General features: G+C 46.6%; 1 protein-coding gene across 1 annotated transcript in view; it reads left to right on the top strand.

Moving 5' to 3' along the window:
• Positions 1-19,569, top strand: part of SLCO2A1 (solute carrier organic anion transporter family member 2A1) — a 37,369-nt gene that overhangs the window by 12,647 nt on the left and 5,153 nt on the right. Inside the window, exons 2-9 of the mRNA XM_010223808.2 lie at positions 1,334-1,471; positions 3,311-3,473; positions 8,366-8,581; positions 12,806-12,904; positions 14,488-14,621; positions 16,117-16,198; positions 17,437-17,601; positions 18,219-18,408. Of these exons, the coding sequence (XP_010222110.2) occupies positions 1,334-1,471; positions 3,311-3,473; positions 8,366-8,581; positions 12,806-12,904; positions 14,488-14,621; positions 16,117-16,198; positions 17,437-17,601; positions 18,219-18,408 (1,187 nt within the window). The remainder of the gene's footprint in view (positions 1-1,333; positions 1,472-3,310; positions 3,474-8,365; positions 8,582-12,805; positions 12,905-14,487; positions 14,622-16,116; positions 16,199-17,436; positions 17,602-18,218; positions 18,409-19,569) is intronic.

Below are 19,569 nucleotides of genomic sequence, written 5' to 3'. Positions count from 1 at the left end.
GAGTCTTCTTTCGGCCCTTGACTTCTGGATGCTACCATCATTTCAAATAAATAATAATAACAATTATTGCTATTCCCCTACCCAAGGACATAAGGAATTTGTCAGCAGTGCAGTACCTTTGATCCCCCATCCATCATCTTGGGCTTCCTGTCGTTATCTTTGTGGGACATGCTTCCGGTGTTCAGCAAATATTTGATTTCCTGTGAATTTTAAATAAAAAGTTCTTTTTCCTTTTTTAAATGATTTTAAAATACTTCTGGCACCATGTGGACACATTCCATTCCAAAGAGAATAAAGGAAATCTGTTCTGGCTAAATATAGATCAAAAGACACTTTTGAGCTGTCTCTTCTATCCCCGACTGAGAAGACTTTCCTTTCCCTGGCTACCCTGGCTCTTTCGACCATGCTTATGCACTGCTCCATATAGTCTCTGTATTCCTGCTTCTGCTCATGTTCTGTGCTCATTTGGTTTGGTTTCTTGCTTGACTTGGTGATTTAGATGGCTCAAGGAAGCAATGCTCTTTCTACAATACAGGAATTCTCAATACAGAATACAGGAAGAGGTCTTCCAGTATTGAGAATCCACTACAAATATTTCAGCCTCTCCCACTGGAGCTTTAAAAGCCCTTTACCAACACAAGCTTTGTCTGGCAAAACCCACTGGAGAAAACACTGTTAACTTGCTTTACAGCTTGAGTGAATCTAGGGGACCAAGTGGAAATAGTGGATCTCAGCTAGCCTGAACACACATAGCTCCCTTTTAGCCGCAGGACAGCAGCTTTATCATTGAATCCTGGTGCATCAGGTCTTCCTTCCACCAAGTGCTATCACAGTGCAAGTAATAATGAATATTAGTAACAGCAAAAGCAGAGGAAAGTCAGTAACAGTGATCCTTGGCCTTTCTTCTAAACACTGTATTGCTCATTTTGCAAAGCTAACTCTTAGTAGAAGAGAAGAGTTCGCTTGCTTGCTCACAGCAATCAATAAACTTGGGGCTTGAGAAGCAACAAAAGCACCTTGCATCACAGAAGGATGTTCACAGCATAGATATGTGTGTCCTGCATTCGGAAATGATATCCTCGGGCATGTGCAGGACAGTGAACAAATGGGAGGGAAGGGAAAGAAAGGGAAAGGTGGTGCTGGATGGTAGTAGTGCATGGTGAGGGCAGCTCTTTGTTAGATTTGGTACGCAGCAGGCATACAGATGTATTGGCCTATTTGAGTCTGTGTATGTATATGACTTTTAAATCACTTACATGGGTCATGGTTGCCAGCAGGGCATCAACTGGGCAGCTATCAGGTACTAACTGGGATGGCACTGTTTTGTCTGCAGGTGTTTGTGGTGTGCCATGGCCTTCTGCAGCTCTCCCAGCTCCTCTACAGCGCCAACTTCAAGAGCAGCCTCACCACTATTGAGAAGCGCTTTGGACTCTCAAGTCTCTCCTCAGGTTTCATCTCCAGCTTGCACGAGGTAATTGGATGAGAAACTTCTGTGGGGGCCGTGAGGGTTGGCCAGAAAGGAGAGACTGTAGCCATGACTACAGTCCCATCGGTGGTTTCCACTAGAACTCTCTATTTTGGTAGGTTTCAGCTTTGGTCTGAGTCATTCCAAGCTTTCTCATGACTGCTAAAAGGAGACATTGGCCAGCAACTTCTCCAATGTCTGTCCCTTTCCATGTATTCCCCACTCTGATGACCCTGTGGTGAAGGACTAACTCTCACCAGCATCCTCTTACGAGGCTGGTCTCCATATAAACTGCGTTCAGGCTGCAGCTGTGCTGTTCTATGTGAAAAGAACTTCAATTTAAACCTGGTACTTGATGAACAGCTGTGTTTTATGACAAGTTCTTGAAGCAGCTCTGTACATCTCAGGAGAAATGCAACCCCCTGAGGCATATGCTGCAAGAACATATACCTTGTCTTCAGCAGAACTGCTAACTCTCTGCTCTTTCAAGATGCTGAGACAATCAGGGCCAGACTTGTACCCACCAAGGGTTTGGGCGCTTTAGGCTGCAGTCCTCTGTGACCTCTGAGAAGTAGGTGCCCAGGTCTTACCCCTACCAGCACATTTACCAGAGGTTAGAAGGACTGAACCAAAGTCCACTCACACCAGTGAGGGACCTCCCACTGACTTCCATCAGTCCCAAACCACACGAAGAAGGAGATCCAGTACTGATGATCATTACTGATGATCATTACTGATAGTCCTGTTGTACAGTTAGGTATCCTGTCACTCACAGCAGTGATGCATTAATACCTCAATAACTCGTGTGCTTTTATGCACTAGAGAAATTGCTTTTACTTGGCAACTTAATGTTTGGAGAAATGTTAGCAAAATAAAACGCATGTAGAGCAGTCTCTTACTGCAAGAGGATAAAGGGAAAAGGAAGGTACTATAACATATACCATGCTGTTAAATACTCTCTGCTTTCAGGTGACAGAGACATCTTTATTCCTCTGCTTTGAAGAATATCTTTCTGTGCTTCTTTCTAGTTCTGTGTAAGCTCTCCTGCCTGTCTAGAATGGTAGTCTTTTAATTAATTGCTACATCAATTTTAAGAACAAAAACCACAAGAGACAAAACAAGGGAGCTCAATCTAAACACATATTAAAAGGATACTTAGGCATAAATACCAAAGTTAAAATAATATTTAGCTTGTCTCAAGCAGAAAAAAATGCATATAATTATAATTTTATGGTTTTCGTCCCTGTGCCTAAGAGCTATGGCTCGTATTCTGTGTTGAGTAAGCTGCACATTTTCTTTTTATCTTTTTAGCAAAATGAGGATAAATGGACTGTGATCATATCTGCAGTTCCAAGTGCCCAGAGCTACAAACATTTGCAGTGAGCTGGATTTTGTGGCTGGGCTCATGTCTGCTTAGAACCGTGGGAACAGAGGCAGTAACAGAGTGCAGAAGTTTTTGCTGGATTTGGGGGAGTAATTAGTTTGGGGAGTCATTAGTTTACGCCATGTCCTACTGGGTGGAGAGCATGTGGGAGCTGAAGAAAGCCCTAGCTCAATCACCAGGAGGTGTGAAGCAGTCCACGATAAGAAAGGAGGCACACAGGTTACGGGATCCAAGGAGTTGGCCCGCTAGCCTTCGATAAGAAGGAAGCACTGAATCATTGTGAATATGCAGGGTGTAGCTGAGGGCTGCCCTGTTCTTGCTCTTCAGGGGCCAAGCACCACCTGACCAAGACACTTCTCCACCCAGCTGTACACAGACCTGAGGGAGCAGTTTTTGGGCACGGCCTGACTTCCGCCGTGACGTCTTCTAATGTTCCTCCCGTTTCACTCTGCTCTTTCCAGATTGGCAATGTCGTCCTCATCATCTTTGTCAGCTACTTTGGCAGCCGAGTCCACCGCCCTCGGGTGATAGGAGTGGGAGGCCTGCTACTGGCACTTGGAGCTTTCCTGGTGACCCTTCCTCACTTCCTCTCGGGCCCGTATGAATACACCACGCTGAGTGCTGGTAAGTGCCTCCATGCATCCCTAGAGAGAAGGGGTGTCTGTAATACAAGCAGCACAACACAAAAGATGTTCCTTCTCAGATTTGATCTAGGTAGCATGGGTAACATGGGAGAAATGATAAGTTGAGAGGGCATTTTCTTATGCAGGTGGTTATTCTGGAGCAAGATTAGATGGTTCAACCAAAGGCTTACATGACGTCTGCGTCTTGGCATAGAGATGTACAACCTGACCATCATCCTCTAGAGGCACTTTGAGGGCTGTGCTCTGCCAGTTTTCAGTTTACCCAAGCAGAAGCCCTACCCCTCTGATCCTTGTTTTCTCATCAATTTTGGTGGATGTGTAGGACATTTGAAGGAGCACACTTACCTGTTTAAGGACCAAGGACCTCACAGTTGAGTAAGAAGTATGAATAAGAAGTACATACATTGGGATATCAGCTCTTGCATAACAAGATGTAGCAACCAGTTAGACCATTCCCAGTGCCTTACGCTAGTTTCCATCTGCATCTTAACTGCTCTCTTCTTGCCTGCATGTGTCAGAGCAAGAAGTGATTTCCAACTAAAAGGTAACCATTAGTGCAAATAAAGATGTCCACCTCATCTCTTATCTCGTTGCTGTCCACAACGATGTACAGCCATTGAGTCTTCTTATTTTCATCACCTTCCCCATCATAAATTTGGCCACAGTTGCTTTGGACTTGGTTCTCCATGCCTCCTTGAAAATGAGAATGGCTGTATTTGTTGTATGCTGAATATAAGCAGGGTGTTTGAATGGAATGATGTAGGGCAAATATTTTCTATTTTAAGTCTGATTTCAACACAGTTTTGCAACGCCTTTTGAATGCAACAGTTACATGTGGGATCCTTTCTGCCTTCCTTGGGCATGTTATCTGAGCCACAACTTTAGGTGACAAGTTTAATTGCTACTGTGAAGGACCAAATTTCCACACAGATGCTCCTAAAGGCCTCCAGAGGGAGCATATCTCCACCTACATCTGTTTTTTCAAGCTAAGCAGGACAGGATCTCTTTAGAGGTTATGAAGACACCACTTCCTCTCACAACTGCACAAAGAGCTTGCCATAGGGCTAATAACCTCAGCTGCAGTATGTGAGGTGGACAGCATCCCGCATGGATCTGTCACCTTCTGGAATATTTGTAAAAGGGCTCCATGATATGTGAAAGAAATATATCTTCCAACATGGAAATCATGAAATAATTATAATACATGTTTGCTTTGAAAGTTAGTCATGATAATGGTGTAACTGTTAGTTCTGATTTCTTTCTCTCCTGCCTAAGCCCTACTCTCTTTGGACTGCTAAGCATTCTGTGTCTCTGCTTTCTGGATGGGCCGTGTATGTCCTTCCAACCTGTTCCTGATCATCCTGGAAACAGTCTTGCTTTCCATAGCATCAGACGTATCCCTGCTGCAGATCTGAACCTTCATGACTTGCTGTTGCTGACAGCATCATTAATAATGATGAAATACCATCCAGCTATGCAAAAAAAGACAGCTGAAGAGAGAATGTGAAGCACAATGCAGAGTTGGCTCTGGGAGAGAAGCCCTGGGGTGCAAGAGATGCTGATTCTGCTCTTGTTGTCCCGCGTGACTGTGAACAAGTCACTTCACTCTGCACCTCTCTGGGGCAATGGTGCAATTCCTGGGGGGCTGCAAGATCTCTGCTTTCCCCCAGTGCCCATGTGGCAGGCTGCAGGCTCTGCGGCGCCTTGCCCACTGAGGCCTTGTGCTAGCTGAATGCTGAGCTGGATTTGTACCGGAACAGTCCTGGCCATATCGGTCCTGTTGGGATGGCCTTTATCTGCTCGAGAAATTAATAGCTCTGGGCTGTGCGTCAGTGCTCATGTGCTCTCAGGCCAAAGAGATTAATGTGGCAGATCCAAAATTCTGGTGCTGATGAGTGTGCATGCCTTCTTCACATCAGCAATGGACTCCCTTCTCCTTTCTCCTGGTTACCATGTGATGGCAGATGTTGCTCTTATTGTTCTCAGTGCAGATGGATGAGAGCAATGGTGGTACCACAAATTCCTTCCCCAGGAGTGAGGTGGCCAAGTGGCCTTGCTGACCGCCCAAGCTGAAGGCCAGTGCAGTTGATGTTTCACCTATAGATCAAAACCTTTTTGAAAAGGATAAGAAAGTATTGTAATCTTCAGCTGAGTCACAGAGAAATTAAAACATGACAAATAAGGTCATAATAAAGCAGAATTTAGCTTGCCTGTCGCTGATGCCTCTCCTACAGTAGTCAGTAGGTCATACAGGCTATCCTAAGAAGGGCTACTGATTTGAGGCAGGCTTTGGGAACAGGCTGGCAGGCGTGATGACAACTCAGTTTCCATGCAGAGTGCAATACTTAGAAGTGTCTGCACTGCATACAAGGCTGACATCAGGTTTCCAAAGTAACTTCAGTGTCTTAATCCTTGGGATGCCAATGAGCTTCAGCCTCCTCAAGACCTGACACTTCTGAAAGCAGGACTTAGGCTCCTAAGTCACTTCATCTCTTTGCCAACTTCCCTCGTACTGCTTGTACCACAGAGAGGAATGGCAGAGGTGTTGGCAGTGCCAGCCAGATAAAATCTTGCACTTATAGTGAGAAGATTAATTCTGGAAAGGTTTTGGGTCACATGCATTAAATATTAGCCTGCTGCTTTGAGGAAGGGAGCCTTGGCTTTGCTATGGAGCTGCTGGGTAGCTCCTAGATAGGGAGCAAGACACACCTAAGAGAAATATCCTCATATTTATATGAAGATTTCTGTTCCTACCAAAGCATTAGAAGCCCTCTTGCTTTATTATCCCACATCAACTCTGCTCTGGGAAAGCTGGCACCACCAGCGCTGATCTGCAGCCCAGACTCTATGGAACACTTATAAACGATGGCTCAGTGTGGGGCTGACAGCGTTCCAGAGTTCACTCAGAAATACAAAAACCAGCTCTCTGCTGGCTTGCAATTGATGCCTTTCCATCAAAACCCAAATGTATGATTTTTGGGGAGGAGGGGGTGCGTTTGAGAAGTGGAACAAGCACTGAATACCAGGTTTTCCAAAAGCTGAAGAGAAGGAGGCTTTAAAATCATTAGCCAGACTATGAACTGATCAGCATTTGGGACAAGGGCTACTCTTTATCATTAAGGAAACAAGTCAAAGTGACGCTCCTCATCCTGCCTCCCTGCCTAGAGCCATACGTGTTTATACGCAACCCCACGCCGGTCCCAGTGTGGTGCTGGCACGGCTGCTGACCTTCTTCCTCTGGGCTGGGCTCTGCTGTTAGCCTGGGCATTTGCATAGACTGATTTGGGCTGAAGTATGCACCTCACCCTGTCTTCGTGGCCGCTGTGACTAATGCTGTCCTGCAGGAAACTGGTCTGAGCTCCAGGCATACCAGTGCCGCGTGAAACTGCGTTTAGTCATGGTGTTGTTCACACCAGTGATACTATGACTTGTGAAATGGAACGGTATCAGGGCTCTCTTTCCTAACCGCAAGTAGTGGGAATCAAAGGAGCCTCAGGACACCCACATGAAGACCTTGGAGAGTGGTGTTTAATGGAGATCCTCAGCTACCAGGCTGCAAGCACACAGTGTGGATTGGCCTGCCACAGCACTGGTAACGTCCTGAATCCATTAATGCCCTTAGCTCTCACTGTCGGGCTGGTGAGACCCACATCCCTCTTGGTAGGGACGCTGTGGTAGGTGCACCAGATGGATGAGGTGCTGGCACAGCCTGTGAAGCTCTTACAGTCTGGGTCAAGTGAGTATTGCAGCAAGAGACCTTGAACAGGATGAAAACCTCTTAATGTCCCAACCACAGGATGATGTGAGGAATTACGGTCCTTGCTTTCAAAGCACCTGAGCTGCTCCTGAGCTCTGAGGGCAACAGCAACGTGGCAGCTTGGCCATCCTTGGGTTGCGTTCCTCCACGTTTCTGCCCAGGTGCCACGCGGAAATAAAGACTGTTGGCAGGGAAAACAAGCCATGCCTTTGGTTTTGAATGTCTCATTGAGAGCAGCCTCGTTCCACTATGTGCAATTTGGCACGAGAGGGCTCCGGTGGCACTCACTTTTTGTTACAGTAAAATCTTTATTAGCAAAGGAGACTCATTCTTTCAGAAAAGACCCTTCAGTCAAGCACTGCCTCAAATAAACTTGCATAACAATTTCTGTGGTGACCCGCTCTTAGGAATGTGCTGCCACATTATGCCAATGAAAACCCTTAATCACCTAACAAATATTTGTTTTTGCTTTGCTTCTATTTGCTCAGAAGCATAGAAAAATCCACAAAGCTATTTCTTTAACTAGAAAGACGTGATAGGAATGTTGAAACAACTACAAATAACAATAATAAAAAGCCAGAATGAAAATGGCTAAATTAAAAGACCAGGATTGCTCTATTTGCTCTGTAACTCTTTTATTTTGCCTGAGGAATGGGTTTTTCCATCTGAAAATATTTATACTTTTCCACTGATTTTGACACAGTCCATCCAAAGGCTTATGTCAACTGGCTGAGCCCAGCTTTCCATCAAGTTTTATGGAGAACTTTTTATCCTCTGCTGACAGCTGAAATGTGACTTGTTGGAGTTGGACTTCGGGTGGACCTTTCACCTGCACAGTCACAGCATGCAGGAGAAATTGTTTTGCTTCCTTCTACTCTAATCAGTCTGTCGTAAAAAAAAAAAAAAAGATAAAAAGACACACTGTTCCTTTGCTATACTGACCTCAATATAATGCTGCAAAGGATTGGAAAATGCGATGATAACTACTGATTACAATGAGCCAGTTCAGCTGAACTCCAGTCATGTGTGACTCTCCAGGAAATTTGGGAGATTTCCTGGTACCTAGAAATTTAGGTATTTGGTACAGTCTTCAAATCTTACTTTTTTCATTCCAGGTAACAAGAGCCAGATCCAGGCTGAACTCTGTTACTCTGAGAATAAGTTTATGTGTCCAAACACAACTCAGGATCCCCAGAAGGAGGCCAGCAGTATATGGGCAATGATGGTCATCGCCCAACTGTTGGCTGGAATTGGGACAGTTCCCATCCAGCCCTTCGGGATTTCCTACGTAGACGACTTTGCAGAAGCAAACAACTCCCCTCTGTATGTTGGTAAGTGGAAAGATTCCTCTGCTTATGAAGCAGTGCAGTTGTTTCTTGCTATTTCATTACAAATTCCACATCCTTCAGACCTTAGAGATGAAATGGAAAGATGCTTATTTGGAGATGAATCTGCTGCCCACCACAAGATAGGCTAGAGCTGCAGTGCAGGAGCAAGGAATATTATTGCTCTGGGAAGAGTAAGTGTGTGGACAGCAGTTCTTTGCAGGGAATGAACGTTAGAACAAGATTAGGGCTGGTGAGAATTTGCCTGCTAGAGCTTAGCTGGGAAATACAGACTTTTCAGCTAGTAAAATTCTCCACAAAAAAAGAGAGAGATTGATTCTTGGAGATTATTTCAGTAAATCAACAGATACGCAAATCTGCAAGTAAGCAGATAAGGAAACCAGAAAAGCCCAGTTTCAATCTTGTTATCACTCGTTGGAGGTGTGATTTGGCAGCCATAAGCTCCAATTTTCCTTTAACACTTTGTGATCCAAGGTGATCCATGACTGGATATAGTCTGGACAAAATTCGCTGCCCAGAGAAGGCAATGGATGTGGAAGGAGCTTGGATAACATCTCTCCCAAGGTCCACTACTGCCCCAGGCCACAGAACTGAAAGGCAGGAGATGAAGGACTAGAGAACCTTAGAGAGCTGTTGAGTCTGGAGAAGGAGGAGGATCAAGGGTAGATCATATTAATGTTTATAATTTTTGATGGAACAGAGCCTCCATCCTTGGAGATACTCAAAACCCAACTGACGTGATCCTGGGCAACTTGCTCTAACCAATCTGCTTGAGCAGAAAGGTGGGACCAGATGATCTCCAGAGCTGCCTTCCAACCTCAACTGTTCTGTTATTCTGTGATTCTGTGATCTCATCCAGGTTTGATTCCCACAATGTCCTAGCACTGGGTAGTTGAGGCTCGGCCCTTTTGAAAAGATGAGAAATTCTGGGTAGAGGAAAGTGCAGCGAGGACCTTCTCAGTCCCGTCTCCCTAAAGAACCAGAAAAGTCATAGCAGACACAGCTCTAACCAGAGTGGCAGCTCCAACAAAGGTTTGCTGCCACATGATGACAATTCCTCATGGTGTGTCTTCCCACTGAGCATCTGGTGGGACTCAGGTGAGGTTCTCTGCATCAAAATGCTGGGTTGCTTCTCCTGCTTAGTGCCCTTGGTCTCTACAGGGTTATATTTATGGTGAGGGCATTAGGAAGCCCAGGAAGGAGTATAAGTGAATAGATAAAGTGTAGCTGGTTCAGACCAAGTGGGTATCCAGAACAGCTGAATGAGCTGGAACATCCCCCTTGCTTTACTGTCTGTGAAAACATGGTGCCATTCATGGGGAGGAAAGCAGTAAGAAAACTTTCTCAGAGGCTCTTATTTAGCATCTGTTTATTATGCTTTGGCCAGGGGCAGACAGGCTAGAGGAACCACACGTTGTACAATTAATGCAGGTGTTGCAGAAAGGCTTTGAAGTAGATGTTGTTGCTATGGGATCAGCCTTCAGCCCCTCCAAGAGACAGGTTCCCAAGCTCAGGGGGATTTCTGATTCCACAGAAGTAGGTATTGGCTTACATGTTAAACTGTGAATCTTTTCCCTGGGAACAGTAGAGCCTGGCTGGGCCTGGAGCCCCGGCATGATCTTCCCATTCAGTCTGTAAACTATTTAAAAACCTAATTCCTCTTGGTGCTGAACAATGTCTTTGGAGCAGCCAAAGGCATCAGAGTGATTTAGGAGTCAAAACCGGATATTCCAAAATAAGGTAAGCATTTAAAGAGAAGGGAAAGCCTTTGGGATTAGACTCTCAAGGACAGGCTTTGTACAGCACTTGGCAGGGCCTCCAGACTCACCCAGGCATATTTCGCTCCAGACTCCTGCTAAAAAGGGCTGTCACACCATGTAAAAGCTCCAGAGAAAGGTTGGAAACACCCTTTCCAGCAAGACTCCCTTGTTCCTCTCAGCTCGAATAGTTTTGACTGGCAAAATGAGGGCAAGAAGCTGTTTTTTTGTTTGTTTTTGTTTGAGTTTTGTTTGTTTATTTGTTTGTTTTTCCAATACCTGTTTTCCTTTCTTTTTTTCTCCATAAGAGGTTTAGAAGAAGCCTTGGAAGGGACCAATGACAGTAGGAGTTCTCAGCAATAGGCATTGTTTCGCTGCTGGGAACTGCAGGAAACCCGTTTATCATCTCAGCTGCTCAGCACCCATTAGCAAGGTCACATTTTCATTAAGGATCTGGCACTTGTGGTGCCCCTCTCTTGCACGCTGAGCTCACCAGAGGCTCCAATTGGCAGCCAGGCTTCCTAGGCAAAACTGGAGCTCTTTGGAAAATCTGGCCACCACTGCTTCCCTTGGAAAGCAGCTAAGGATGTGACACTTGGCTCCCAAGATATTGTAAAACAAACTGATCTTCTCTCATGGTGAAGAATCAGTGGCCCCAGGACAATTCAGTGCCTGTTGGATTCTCAAACCTGCCCATCCTGAAGATGAAGGAACATGGGGTTGGTTTGTTCTTTGTGGGGTTGCTTTGCTCTATGTAATAACAGTTGTTTAGATATTGATGGATAGCTATACCCTGCTGGAGGGTATAGAATCATAGAGTCATAGAATGCTTAAGGTTGGAAGGGACCTCTAGGGATCATCTAGTCCAACCCCTGCACACGCAGGGTCACCTAGAGCACATGGCACAGGACTGCGTCCAAGCGGGTTTGAAGATCTCCAGAGAAGGAGACTCCACAACCTCTCTGGGCAGCCTGTTCCAGTGCTCTGGCACCCTCACTGTCAATAAATTTTTCCTTAAGTTCCTGTGGAACTTTTGATGCTTCGGTTTTCGGCTGTTTCCTCTAGTTCTGTCAGTGGCCACCAGTGAAAAGAGACCAGCACCATCCTCCTCACTGCCTCCCTTGAGGTACTTGTAGACACTGCTCAGGTTCCCTCTCAGCCTTCTCTTCTCCAGGCTGAACAGGCCCAGCTCCCTCAGTCTTTCCTCATAGGACAGATGTTGGCTACTGCAAGTCTAGATGACCTCAATACAACATAAATACCACTGCCTTTTGAATCTCATTATATTCTAGGTCTTACTATCTTCTTACGACAAGGAACGCTACTGTCTAACTATCTATGAAATTAAATGCTGTTTTTTTAATGAAATCCCTGTGTTTAAATACTTAGTTCTATATTTTAGAAACAAAGGCATCACCTTGCCCACTTGAGAAGAGCACTTTTAAAATAGGAACACAGCCGAGGCATAGCAATGAGCTCAGATATCTTCATACCTAATATGCACGTAAGCAAAAGGCACCCATATTATATGAATCCCATTGGCTTCAGTTGGACTTGGCTACTTGCTTGAAGTTAAGATGCTGCATGATTATTTGGGTGAATTGGGGGTGGGATTGTGTGGTTTTGTAGGGGGGGAAATGCAAGAGTTTATTTCTCATGAGCACAGAGATTTCCTGGAATTTGCAAGTGCCGGGCTGTGGTTGCAGAGCCAGTGATTCAATCCGGGGGAGGAGAGGGAGCAACTTGGATAGGGGTGAGCACGGCTCTCTGCTCAGCAGCAGCCCAGCATGGCAGCTTGAGCAGGCCTTTTCCTTCTGATCATTTTTAAAGGGTCATGCAAAGAGTTTCTTTCAGGAAGGAAACTTGGATCATTTAAATTCCAAAGAAGTAAAAAGGAAGTCTCTTGACGCTTTGTGCTAGTTCTTGCATTTGCTTTTTTTGAAAAACGGATGGTTCAGGAGAACTGAGGCTAATTTACGAATTTTTGCTGTCCCTGCTTTAGCATCTCTCCCCTCCTTCCCCAAAGGGTTGACCAAATACTTTCACTCAGCTCTTAGGACTGAGACTGCTGCGGCAGGTGGGGGCCTCCATCCCTTGCAGAAGCCCAGGAGTCACCTCCCTGCTCCTGTCTGTGCTTCCCACTTTGTTATGGTGAATCACGGATATTGAAAGCGCAGCTGCAAGCGTTGAGCACATCAGGAAAGCTTTGATCTCAGCAGAGCACAGAGGAGTTTTTTAAAGGCAGATACCTGTCTACCTTCTAACACTGTTGGATAAACAGCGCATTCAGTATATGATCAGCGGGGAGCTGTTCATCAACTGTCACTCCATAAAAAATGATTCCTGTGTTCTACATGTTGTGATATCTTCCCTTATTCATGTAGGAAGACAAATGCAATATCTGGTGGCCTCTCAGTGACAGCTTACTCATGCTGATTCTTTCTCCTTTTAGCTATCCTCTTCTCCATCGCAGTGTTTGGCCCTGCTTTTGGGTATTTGCTGGGATCGGTGGTGCTGCGGCTCTTTGTGGATATCGGGAGAGTTGACATTGGTGAGTATTTCCCAGGTAGTGCTAAACTTTCTAGTAGCCTTCAGTGAATTAGAAGGTCATTTTGAAATGACCAGGAATGGTCTCACATCTTCCTCATGGACTTTGCCAAACTGAAATACCACCTGTGGCTGCTGGAATGTGCCTGTTGCCACCATGCTGGGAAGGTGTCACATTATTCTAGCACAGTGGAGAGGAGCAGAGATGGTAGTGAAGTGTGCTGGCAGGGAGAAGACCACCATGGGCAGCTGTTGCCCTAAGTGTGCAGCTTGAATCTTCTTGGCACGCTCTCCTCTACCCTCCAAGAAGCCATAGTCTCTATAGACAGAGGGACCAGGTCAGCGCCCTACCGCAGGGCTTATTTTCCTTAAATGCGGTACGTGCATATGATTTCTGGTAACTTAATCACCAAAGAATTCTCCCCAGCTTCATCATTAATGTGGCTTTTCCTGTGTTTCCATAAAGAGATCAGAGCCCGCGTGACATTTTTGTCGGCTGCCTGATAAGAATAATAAATGAATCCAAAGCAGGAAATGGCAAAAAAGCCTTGGCCTGGTCCTTGTGGCGACAGACAGATTTAGCAGTCTCCGTGTGGTCGCTCCGTGATGACGTTTGCACCCGGAGTGGATTGGTCCTGTTTGGGGAAGTCGGGCGATTGTTTTGGCGGGGTGTGGGCTCCTCTCGCGCCGCACCCCGGGTTATTCCTGCCTGGCAGGAAGCCTGCGCGGAGCAGCAAAGGCCCGAGACTCCTGTTTGTTCCTTTTCCACTCATAAAATCCTAACAATGGGGAGATGTGCTCTCCATGCCAAGCCAAGCAATCGCTCGACCTCCCATGAGTAACGATGGCCCATCCGAAGGATGTCTGTGCTGGGGATGGAATGGCTCTCCTCTCTCCTCCTTTTTCCGGAGAAGGGTGTGAGTGTCAGGAGCTTTACCCACTCGGAAATTGCTCTCATTAAAAGCGCTCTTCCACCAACACGGGTCCTTCCCTTGATGTCTGCAAGCAGGCAGCTATCAAGGCTGGAACAATGGGAGAGGAATTATTTCCAAGAAAGTGGCTGTGCAATTTTCCCAGTCCCCATCTTCTCCAGGCAATCTCTGTAGCCAGCCACATTCTAAACAAACCGTGTGCCCCAGGCAAAGAGGAATAGAGTTAGGACCCTGTAATCACTGCATTGCTGACCAGCTCAACAGGGAATACTTGAATCCATGCCACACACATATTTTGGATAACTAAATATGTACTACAAGCACTTGTGAAGCTCAGGGTGGTTCAGATAAGCAGTGGCAGGATAGGTTCCTTGCTAGAAGAAAGGAAGTAAAAACACAACCACAGGTAGCCGAGTGAAGGGACCCACAGGTATGCAGCACCCATGGTTGACTTTGCACCTGTTATGAACCCTGGTGGGAGCTCCACTTCTATCCATTTGCACAGAAGGCATCTGATGTAGAAGGGGCTGTGCTACACACAGGTCCAATGAACCCTTTGTGCTGTGCTGGTCCATATTTGAATGGACAGTTTGCCCCTTGTGCTCCCAGAACATGCAGGGACAGAGCTCTCAGGACGGGCCCTTGTGTCTTGCAGCCACCGTGAGTCTGACACCAAAGGACCAGCGGTGGATCGGAGCCTGGTGGCTAGGACTGCTGATCTCCTCAGGCTGCTTGGTGGTCACCTCCATTCCTTATTTCTTCTTCCCTCGGTACATGCTCAAAGGACAGGTAAGACCCAAGCTCTGGAGGGCCCAATATCTTCTTGCCAGAGCTGTGCTCTGGATGGGAACACTTGCCCCTAGAAGGAAATGGATGCAGGGGAGGAAAAGAGTACAAGAATCTTTCTGAGATGAGTTTATAATCCCTCACAAGCAAAAAACCTTTAAAAAAAAGCTCCATGCCTGTAGCAGATGAAGGGCAGGGCCCTGCATTCTCTCACCATAAGTGGGAAAGCCAGAACTGCCCCAGTTCTGCAGACAAAAAGCAGAGCTCATGTCCTCCCACTAGCTGCATCTATTCTTGTGCCTCCTCTCCCGTTTGCCTTGTCCTCCTTGTAATTCCTGCAGGCTCTTCTGGTCCTATCATGGACCTTACACTGCAGAATGAGTCCATCCACGCCAGTGCTGCCATCCCCCAGCAGAGCAGGGGCAGCCGGTGCTGGTTCAGATCACCGTGCTGACGGAGGGCTCTGGACCACTTACAGCCTAGCAGGGAAACTGCTCAGGCAAAAAGCAGATGGGATGAGCTTCCACTGCATGAATGGAAAACTCTGAAAGACTCCTGTTCGAGCAAGTGGGAGTCTGCCTTACAGGCAGGCCAGCTGAGCACTGGTGTGATTGCCTCTAGTAGAACAAAGCCGTATGAGCTCCAGCATCACAGCACCAAAATTAGACAGCATCTGTTGAGAACGTTTTTGGGAGACCTGAGAGAGGGTGGCTAGATGGCTTCTTGGGGTCTGTGCATCGCCGCTTGACCCTTCTGGTGTCCCCTAACTGGTTGTGCTCCTCTATGCTGGCAAAGGTTGCATATTAACACCCCACGGCCAGTCCTCTGCAAGATTACACATTAGCAAGGACATCAACATAGAGAGTGTCTGCTCAAAACAGTGTCCCCAAGTGTAGGACATAGGGGAAGAGTGCTAGAATTAAGTTAGGCCGAGGTGTCTGAAAAATGTGCTTTTCCTTTGGAAAAAAAGTGTTAAAGAAGAGAGGCAAGATTCCTATTAAAGCAGAAAGATCCAGATTTATTAAAATGCTCCATTTCAGCATTTTTAAACCCAAGACTTACAGTTTAGTTTCAAAAATGTCTTGTTGTTTGAAGTAGTTCAATTATCATCTTTAAGGTCAAAATCAAAGCCAAAATATTTCATAATTGCAATTAGAGTATCCAATAGACTTCAGGTGACCCACCTCCAAGTTTCATTTTCAGACTTTTTGCAGAATTAAAAAAGTGATGCCTGTACTTCTGTCAGGTTCTGGAGAGGAAAACTCCCCAAGCTCTTTAAAGCTGTCAGCATGGGACAAGCTTTTTGTCTTTCAGCTCTCCTCAATAGCTGCAGTGATTCTTTGAGTAAACTCGAGGAAATTGTCAGGCTTGGCAGGAGGAGAATATTTCTGACAAATAGCGGTATCACCCTCCCGTAACCCAGCTCCTTACCTGGACTGTACTAACCACACACAAGTGCTGCCCTCTCACCTCAGACTGGTCTTCTCTCCCTCCCCAGGACCCCAGTTCAGAGGCCGGCATGCTGAGGAAGATGGAGAAGGGAGAGGCTGAAGAAATCTCCTTGCTGGAATTCATAAAAAGTAAAGAACGGTCACCTAACAGCGAGGGGGAATAGTGCACATGGAGACGTTGTGCCCCACACTGCTGCCCCCAGCCACACTAGGGCAGGTGGAGGCCACCATGCGCCCATTTTCCAGCTGAAAGTGCTTGTCAGGAGCCTTTAAGTGTCTCCACTGCCTTGTATGGAGCTGCTGGAGCCAGCTTGGGGACATCTAGGGTCTAACCATGCTCATCACCTATGTTCCTAAGTGCTCAGCACAGGGCAGACACAGTCATTCGCTAAGAACTAATGGAAGACAGATCATCACACAATGGGTCTGTGGGACCTGAGTCATTTCTGAAAACAAGTCTGAGATGCTTAAATGACATGAGCACCCTGGAAAACACTCCTCAGTGTGTTTAGCCCACTGTTGCACGGGAACATTAGAGACTGCAGGCGCCAGTGGCCATTGCTTAAAGAAGATCACTACATTGCAATTTGTTTATGTAGGGATTGTTTGAGTAGGGATGTCGCTGAGGAGAGGGACTGGGTTCGTGATTTCTTTTAGTTGAGTGATGCCTTCTTACCAGATAAAGGCATTCCCTCCCTCCCCATCCGCTGCAGTCACATCTGGCCGTCAGCTCCCTTTTCTCCTTCCCACTGGGCTTTGATGAATGATGCAAGGTCTCCACAGCACTCTGTGCAAGGAAAGGAAAGCTAATGTGACAGCAAACAAACAGAGCAGCTCCTGAGTAGCTTGGCGTCACTCTGACTGCGCTGAAGAGCCAAGCCGTCCTGGCTGGGGCACAGGAAATGGATTATCCCGTAAGGAAAATACATTATGATCAACAGTGTTGGGCATCAGACCTTCCCCATGCTCAGTCAACGTAGCTCCACTGAAATCCATGCTCTTTTGCTCATTTGTGCTGTCTAAGAATAAGGCAAAGTTTTGTTCAAAATATTATTCAAAAAATAAATGCCCCTCTGGCTGGTAAAATGGGTTGTGGATTTGGAATCATGGACAGTGTGGGATGGAGCGGGGTGGGCAGAACTGGAGCTCTCCACCTTGCCTCTCAGGGCAGTTTCGTCACCATCCTGCCAGCTGCCGGGCCGAGCCAGAGGCCCCTCTCTCCATTTTTCCCATGTTCTTAGATGCCTTCTGTCTTAGCCCACTGGGAATAGTCTAAGGGGTTGGTTTGTTTGTTTGTTTTCATGGTATGGATTGCTGATGTGAGGAACACATGGCTGAATTATATTTTTCCTGCTGTTTTCTTGTAGGATTCCCAAAGATCTTCCTCAGACTTCTCCTCAACCCCCTCTTCATCCTCCTAGTGCTGGCTCAGTGCAGCTTCTCCTCAGTCATTGCAGGTCTTGCCACCTTCCTCAACAAGTTTCTGGAGAAGCAGTATGGTGCCACATCCTCCTATGCCAACTTTCTCATCGGTGAGCAATGCCTGATGAAGGCACATGCACTTCAACTCTAACAGGTGCAGCCATAGGGTGGAAAATACGTTTATCAACAGGGAACCACCTGCCCATATTTCCTTTTTTTTTTTTTTTTTAATCATGCTAGAGGAAATTGCTGGAAACTCCTTTCCTAGGGCAGCATGTGGGAAGGGTGTGGGTGAGACCCTGAGCCAGTTGATGAGTTTTTCTCTTTCCTGCCTGGAGATGCCAGCAGGGGTGAGGCCGGGCTGATGCCTGCCATGCAGCTTCTTGGTGACTAACTGCATTTGCTTGAAGATAGGCAGCTCTCACTGGAAACGCACAGTGCTGCCTGGCTGAAGTAGATGTGGATCTCAAAGATCCTTAAAAGAAGCTGGCAAAAGCAAACCCAAGGGATAAAGATTATGCACCAAGCTGGAACTTGTGTCTCTAGTCAGACTTCTGAGGCTGAGAACTCTTGTAGGAGTCAGCTACCTTTGTCTTTGGTCCGTCTTCAGTAATTGTGTGGTCTGTGGGTTCTTCCAGCCACCACACAAAACCACTGGCTCCACACCCTGATGGCAGATAGGTGTTGGCAGGAAGGACCTCAGGCTAACACCTCTGTTCTTCTGCAGGAGCTGTGAACCTGCCAGCAGCAGCCCTCGGGATGCTCCTAGGAGGAATAGTCATGAAACGCTTTGCCTTCTCCCTCCGGGCTATCCCACGGTTTGCTGTGGTGGTGCTTGTCTTCTCCATCCTCATCTGCCTGCCTATCTTCTTCATGGGCTGCTCCACAGGGCGCATTGATGGGATCTACCCCTCCAGGTAACAACACAGACACTTTTTTTTTTTCTATCTTTTAATTCCTTCTTTCTCCAGAGCCTGGAGGCACCTCAGCTTTTACAGGAGGACATGCCAGGAATGCTTCAGAATATGAGTGCTCTGCTCTGTACTGACAGTCTCTTCAGACACCTTACCTCAGCCCCTGCACTCTGTAGACATTTTGAGACAGTGAGGGTCCAGCAGAGCCTCTGGCCTGTCCTGCACAGAAGATCTAATGACCATTTCTGAATATCTGTAGGGTTGGAATATAGGCACATGGAGCAGAAAGGGAGGAGATGGGGCCACTTTCCTGTTCGCTTCTGAATCCCACTCCTGGGAGGAGACCTAATGATGAGGGTATTTATCCATGATTGTCTGTATTAAGCAAACAGGGTATATTTTTCACCTCAGCTCTGGGTTTTTAAGGGGTAAAGGGTCATGTGGTATCACTGCCCATGTTCAAATCATTCCCACATATGGGCAGGCTGCCTGCTCTCTTCATCCCTTCTGGGAGTCACATTGGTGCTTGCCTGGGTGGAAACTTCTGGTTCTTATCACATCTTTCTACTTTTTTTTTAAGACAAAACCACACTTAGACTCCACCCCAACCTTGTTGTCAAGTGCCTCATACCCGAGCCATTTCCCTGCACCCTGCCAACATTTCAGCAAGGGGCTTTCAGACAAATATTTTCCTTCACCAGCGATAAGCCTCTTGTCCCAGGGGCATGGCAGAGGGGTGAGGGACAGGGCAGTCAATGTACTTCTCCCCTTGCCCACTTAAAAACCACTTAAATAACCATAGCAAAGGAAAGCAACAGCTCTGCAAACAAACTCATAGTTGGTGGATGATGTGTTTATAGTTTGCAATGAGATCTGCACAGAATGTGCTCTGAAAGTCAGGAGCCTGTGAAGGCATAGGAACAAGGACATTCCCAGGTGCTTTCTTTCCCCTTCCTTTTGTTAATTGCTGTAATGAAGCAGCTTGCTAGTGTCCAGGTAGCTGAATTGAGGGCAGAAGCAGAACAGGAGACGTGTGAGATCCCTAGCAGCACTGCGCCATCCCTTCTCTCCCTGCATCCCTGCATCGCAGGGAAGTAAAAGGCCTCAGTGGGCAGCCCTGTTGGATGCAGTCCTGGCCAGAAGCACTTTCTGAGAGAAAGGCCT

This window comes from Tinamus guttatus, unplaced genomic scaffold (assembly GCF_059628265.1).
Source record: "Tinamus guttatus ecotype Peru unplaced genomic scaffold, ASM5962826v1 Tinamus_guttatus_pri_ptg000364l, whole genome shotgun sequence".
Classification (NCBI taxonomy): domain Eukaryota; kingdom Metazoa; phylum Chordata; class Aves; order Tinamiformes; family Tinamidae; genus Tinamus; species Tinamus guttatus.
Note: the sequence above shows the minus strand (reverse complement) of the source record. Positions and strands in the feature narration are given on the sequence as shown.